Source organism: Gigantopelta aegis, chromosome 7 (assembly GCF_016097555.1).
Source record: "Gigantopelta aegis isolate Gae_Host chromosome 7, Gae_host_genome, whole genome shotgun sequence".
Classification (NCBI taxonomy): Eukaryota; Metazoa; Mollusca; class Gastropoda; order Neomphalida; family Peltospiridae; genus Gigantopelta; species Gigantopelta aegis.
The window spans coordinates 13,638,500-13,644,961 of NC_054705.1; the positions used below are offsets into that span (position 1 = coordinate 13,638,500).

The 6,462-nt window shown below is 37.3% G+C and overlaps 1 protein-coding gene across 1 annotated transcript; it reads left to right on the forward strand.

The window, feature by feature from the left end:
- The first annotated feature begins 1 nt into the window (after position 1).
- Positions 2 to 6,462, forward strand: LOC121377334. Its single transcript, XM_041505281.1, has 2 exons — positions 2 to 3,759; positions 5,678 to 6,462. Exon 1 carries the CDS (start codon positions 753 to 755, stop codon positions 1,746 to 1,748), a length of 996 nt encoding a protein of 331 aa, XP_041361215.1. The 5' UTR covers positions 2 to 752; the 3' UTR covers positions 1,749 to 3,759; positions 5,678 to 6,462.

Sequence of the window (6,462 nt, forward strand, 5' to 3'; positions counted from 1 at the left end):
GGGGTGGCGGGGGGGGGGGGGAGGCGACAGGCTGGCTTTTGCCCGAATTAAAACAAAATGCCCGTATCTGAATAACATTTATTCATATTAGCATTACTACCAAGAAGCTATATAGGGTTACGAAAAGAATCACTGCGTATTCACATTGGATATTTTGCATGGTTTCCCCCTGCAATTTTTGTTTTAGAAATTGATTTTATGTATGAAAAGAATGTGAAATTTACAATTTGAACGTTTACTCTTCCGGCAGGAATTTTTTATTTTACTTTTTATTTACAGCTAAAATTTCTCACTCACAATTTTACAGTGTAATCAGTGTGCTATGTTTACTGATGCAGCGATTGCTATAAATTACTTAAGAATTTTTCCCTTTTTCAAACAAGCTACAAACAATTCATTAGAACCTTGCGATATGGATGTTTTTTCAGATACACTTACGATTTTAGCAGCAAAAAACTATGAAAACAAACTTAAAATGAAACGTAAGTCACATTTAAGCAGTGGGCGTGGAGGAAATAATTTGACTGTTTGTGGATGTGTTGAGTCCAATCCAGGTCCAACTAGCATGAAACCATTCCCCGAAGCTTTCTATGACAATGAAACATCAGAAACTGACAAATGTCGAATGCGTAAATGCGTGACCTGTCCTAATTTCAAGCAAATCAGCCGCCAGAAATGGCTTTCTGTTACAGGAAGTTTTGCATTTGCCAGATAATCCAGATGCACTTTCTGCAACCAAAAGACTCTTTCCTATGTACAACATACATGTTCTTGCTTTTCCAACATCAGTCTGTCCATCTTGTCTAAGAAATCTGGTCAATCCAGACTCCAAACACAACTTCTCAGAAAAACGGAAGTCCCAGATTAAAGAACAGCTGGAAAGAGCATTAGATATTCGAAAAACGAGATCTGAACAAACAGATCCCAGTTTAATTAACAGTCCTTCATGCATTATCAAGAAGAAAGATGCACCTTCAAACATCAACAAACTAATATCTCCGCATCGAAGAAAACGCACTGTAATAAAAACAAAGTCTTCAGCAAGTATTAATCTTGATGATGCATTTGCAATGAGTTCTGCAATGAGGTCCACAGGAAGAAGTTTAGCCCGTGGTTTGGAATCACTTGGTCTTCGTGGTCTCAGTGTTCCATCAGGAGCGAACTATAGAAAACATAAATCAAAACTCAATCAAATTTTTGCCAGCAACTTTGAATCAGTGGACTGTAATCTTTCACCAGATGATGGTGCTGCCATAATGTGTAAACATGTTGCAGGTTTTTTGGAAAAAAGTACTGCAATTAAAGGCAAGCAAAAGAAAGACGTTGCCTTAATAAAGTTTAATGTTGATGGGGGTCGTGGTTCACTAAAATTGTGTGCCCAGGTTATCTATGCTGATGATCCTGTTCTGAGGAAAAATGCTACTGAAACAGAACGAGCTGCATATGCCAAAGAAAATGGTGGTGTATTTGATACAAGTGTTCGTCGGGTGTTCATTCTGGGACTGATCAGTGGAGCGAAGGAAACTTTTGAATCAACAAAATTCCTTTGTGATTCGCTAATTGATTTGGATAATCTGAAGTCCTACTTTGTAAATGCTGAGATTGTTGTGCCAGTAGACATAAAACAAGCTAATAAAATGGCTGGAATTGGAGAACACGGATCTCTTCGACCCTTGTCTGGTGTTCTCACCCTGGAAAAAACATTCCAAACCAGAAGTTGCTCGTACAGCACTCGCAATCATTGCTGATAATGAAGCACGAATCAAAGAGGAACAAAAATGTGGCCATGCTGATCCAAAAAACTACAACAGCGTTCATACAGCTCCTGTGAATTTTATCAGACAACATGGAGATCGTCCACTTCTTGATATATTTCCACCACCACAACTTCATTTTAATCTTGGAGTTGTAACAGCCCATGTTGAATTTTTGGAGAAGCTTGACACTGAATTGACCAACAAATGGCTTGCTGCTGTTGGTGTGAACAGAGATGTGAAACGTGGTGGAAAAACTTCTTTTGCAGGGAATGCATGTCACAAATTGGCCAAGTCTACAGACCAGCTTACAGCTCTGCTTCCAAAGCACCATCAGAACTTGTCAAGTTCAACTTCTAAACAACTATCTGTAAAATCAGAAGAATATCGGTATGAAATTATTCGGCGACTTATTGCATCACTTTCTAATCACAAATTAGTGGCATTTCCTGGTATATTAATGACGGAAACAAACCAATGAACTAAAATACTTCAAATAGCAATTAAAAACAACTCCCAGAAATGTAAACAATAATATTTTGAATTTCATAGTATTTAACATTTAGAATCCATATCTAAAAAGAAAACTGCAGGGGGAAACCATCTGAAATATCCGATGTGTATTGTTTACATGAATTCCTAATTTTGAGGGTAGAATGATTGAAATACATGGTAAAAAGGTCTCAGGTTAGCACATTTTGCCCGAATCTCTATAATTTTGCCCGAATTTGAGATGTTACTCCAGCACAAGCAACTGTCCCCTTATCTCGTACGCTTATGTTGCTACACAACAGAAAATTCTAGTTGGTAGTGCGGAACAGATGTTTAAAAGTTATAAAATACAGTATGTGTAGGCCTATGTGACATTAAAGGAATGCTAAAGCAAGGCTTTTGGCCTGGTATGCATATTCAACGATACATAATGCACATTGTTGCTTAATATCAACAAGTATAATCGTATAGTTAATTAATAAAACGGTTAAATGTGACGGCTATCATATATAACGGGCGCAGCCATTTTGTACCATCCCAGTGAATTCGCCCTCTGGCGAGCAGGGGCCGTATGCATGAGGGGCGGATAAGTCCACTATCCGGGAATAGTGCCTATCCGCCGGATAAGTGGGGAAATTTGGTATGCATAACGGCAGGATAGAGCTCCCCGAATAGCCTAAACGCGAATAACGCTATTCGCTACATTTTCTCCGTATAAAGGCCTATCCGCCGGATAAGTCTGAAAGGAAAATGGCCGCGCTGGTGTGTTGCGATTCAGAAACAGGCAAATATGTGGACAAAACTGGTTATTTCTTGATCGAACAAAGCAATTTGACACGTTTTATAATGTGGAAAAACATGAAGAATTTAAATTTGAACAACAAGATATTCTGAAGATCACAGATGAAATATCAGTCGGCTGGGCGTGTTAACATCGCTGTCAAAAATCTACAGAAGTACAAGTTTGCAACACTTTCAATATGTCTACGGTAAATCATCGGTGAGGAACTTGTTTTTATGTAATAATTATTACATATTAAATAATACATGTATGTTGTTCATGAAAACACGTCGACAACTTATCCAAAAATGGGAAGGTTATTTGGGGAACATACAAAAATGGAAATATAGAATTTAATCTGTATGTCTTTATTGGGGTGGGTATGCCTGGGAATATAAACAACGGCTTGTCAAACAACTAGCCTAAGGTAAGCAAATAAAGTTTTAGATTTTCACTAAATTGTCAGCGTAAATAATATTAAACCACCGGATGATTGAAATGGCCATGCACAGTACTGTAGTGTAGGCTACCCTTTTAGTGGAACATAGTTTTCGTAACTGAAACAAATAGTTTAATTTTATTTTTTATTGAAAACGTGCAAGATATATAATAATTATATAAGCTACTTTCATTGATTCGTTGACTCACTTATTTATGTATTGGTTCATTTTATGTTATAGACATGCATCAGTCAACATTTTGGTGAGATGGACTGACAACACTCTTCAGCAGGTGCCAAACCACAAAACGAATATGGATGTATCAAATGTCATTCTGTCAATGTGCAAACAGTGTGTGTGTGTGTGTGTGTGTGTGTGTGTGTGTGTGTGTGTGTGTGTGTGTGTGTGTGTGTGTGTGTGTAAAACTGTGTGTGTGTGTGTAAAACTGTGTGTGTATATAGATAGCAGAGAGAGAGAGAGAGAGAGAGAGAGAGAGAGAGAGAGAGAGAGAGAGAGCGCGCGAGCAGGGCGTAGGCTGGGGCGGGAGGAATTCGGGGGCTTCGGACGAACACACACCCCCCCCAAACAAATGGTCCGCTTTCAGTACTAAAACACACAGGTTTATAAATATGGAGCTTCGGGTGGTGCAAAAACAAAATAGAAAAAGGTCCACTTGGTTCATATTCGAAACCACCACCACCACCCCCCCCCCCCCCCCAGGTCCAGATCATGCTACGCCCCTGGAGAGAGAGAGACAGAGACAGAGACACACACACACACACACACACAGAGAGAGAGAACTAGCTGAAGTAATTATTTTAAAGCATAAAATATGGCGTTGGTAAGATAAATTGATCACTAAACATAAGATACAATTTTTCGCCATTATTAAAGCATAGATTTGATAAAAGTAAAACTATGTAGCTACCTAACAAGTTCTATCATTGTGCTCTATAAACATATATTGTGACATGCTGTCAAATTCTTTTCTTTCTTTTTTTACCTTAAAGCCGCACACCCTAGTTCCATCCAGCGAAAATAAATTATAATTTGGTTAATCTACAAACCTGTAACACACTTAGATCACGTTTTTATCAAATGGAGTGAAAAAGCAGGTTTTATATCGATAAATACCATGGGAATCCCCATGTCCCAATTGCTTGAAATAATTTTGAAAGTTAGTATTCTGATGTCACCGGTAGATGTCCCTCGAAGCACAACAATGCCTACGTCACGACAAATTTCACAGACTTGGGGTGCGTTCGTTTCACCTCTCCTGGACATGTTCCAACTGTTCTGTCCTGGTTGTATCCCCTCTCCAGATATCGTAAGACTTAGCAAAATTATTGGTTTTAAGGGTTTGTAACGTTTTGTATTGAGACACTTACTTGTCTGAACTTTATTGTTACTGAAAATGTTCACGAACTGCAGGGCCGTACCCTCCGGGGGGGGCAGGGGGGGCAGGGGGGGCAGCCGCCCCCCCCCCCCCCTGAGAATCTTGTCCTTTTTTTTTTTTTATATATATCTCCAGTAATAGCATAGAAATGTTTAATCTTTATAGTATGTTAAAAATTATTTATAAAATTTAGTGCCGCCCCATGGATTTTGGTCAGGGTACGGCCCTGAACTGTGAAGAAAAATCTCACAAATGAACAACAACAAATCGGATGTTGATTGCACGAACCGTGCACGAGAAAACAAACCGTATCAAAATGATAACGGTCACGTGATATACCAACGTATGTGACATTGAAATGGAAATATCCCCTCTAAAAATAGATTGGACCTCGCTTGCTTAACGGTTTTTTCTCCAGAGCACGTCTTGTGAAAAAATGCAAAAAATGCATTTCGTGGTTTTACAAACATCAGGATTACCAAAAAGCACTTCAGGTGAATGGAAATGTGTATTCTAAATAATAAAATGTAAGTAAAGTGGAATTTTATTTGTGAAAAATGGGGTTTAAAGCGAAAAACGCCGTAATGGTTAACAAATAGCCGTAACTAGGGTGTGTCCCTTTAATGAAGCAGATGATTTGTTCTTTTTCTTAAAAACAACAACCCCCCCCCCCCCCCAAAAAAAAAAAAAAAAAAAAAAAACCCACAAAAAAACAAACAACAACAACAACAAAAAAAAACAAAAAAAAACCCCACCTGTTATTACCCAGATATCTTATTATCATAAATGTCATATTTGTAACATTTTGTTCCAGGTACATAGCACATACGTTGCTGTACACTCTGGTTGTGAACCCAAGTACATCTGAAGTGAAGATATACAGCTGGACAAAGTTCAAGCAAGTTGAATGTGTGCCTTTTGGAACATTCTAAGATTCATAAAGTTATTACGGTTTGTGTAATGCTGCATAACTGCTAAAAGCCTCCATCTGATTCAGAGAAATACATTGACAGTGATCCAGGTTTGGTTTTGTTACAAGATGATAACTTTGGTATGAAAGAGATTTCAACCCAAGTGGTTCATGATGTTGATAGCAGAGCTGTTATGTACTAATATACATTTACTCTTAAAGACAGCTGTAGATGACAAAGTAATAAGTAAATGTGAACTTTCTGATTTACATGCTCTGTTAACACAAAATGATATTCATATTTTACATTTTTCATACATCTTTATTTTGAATTTTAAAATTAAATCAATACGCAACAGGAAAATAACGTTACAGTTAGATGATCATAATTGAGAAGTACAATGCAAAACGATCAATAAAGTAACGACAAATTAACAAAATAATTATGAAAATTACATGAAATTGTTTTAAAATCTGATAAAGAATAAAAAATAATTTTAAGTAATAATTTTGTTCATGTACAATATTGAGTAAGTATTTAATTGCATGTTCCCTCTGACATGTCATCCAATTTAATTAACAATTTAAGATGGGTTTATCTTAAGTTATCTACACTTGGTTTATTTACTTCTACACTATACTTGCTTCACTCTTTGCAATTTGTAAGGTGAAATAAACTATAAATATTA

What these genes read in the sequence shown, in the direction of transcription:
- LOC121377334 (XM_041505281.1), top strand. Translation starts at nt 753, where the DNA reads ATGTACAACATACATGTTCTTGCTTTTCCAACATCAGTCTGTCCATCT.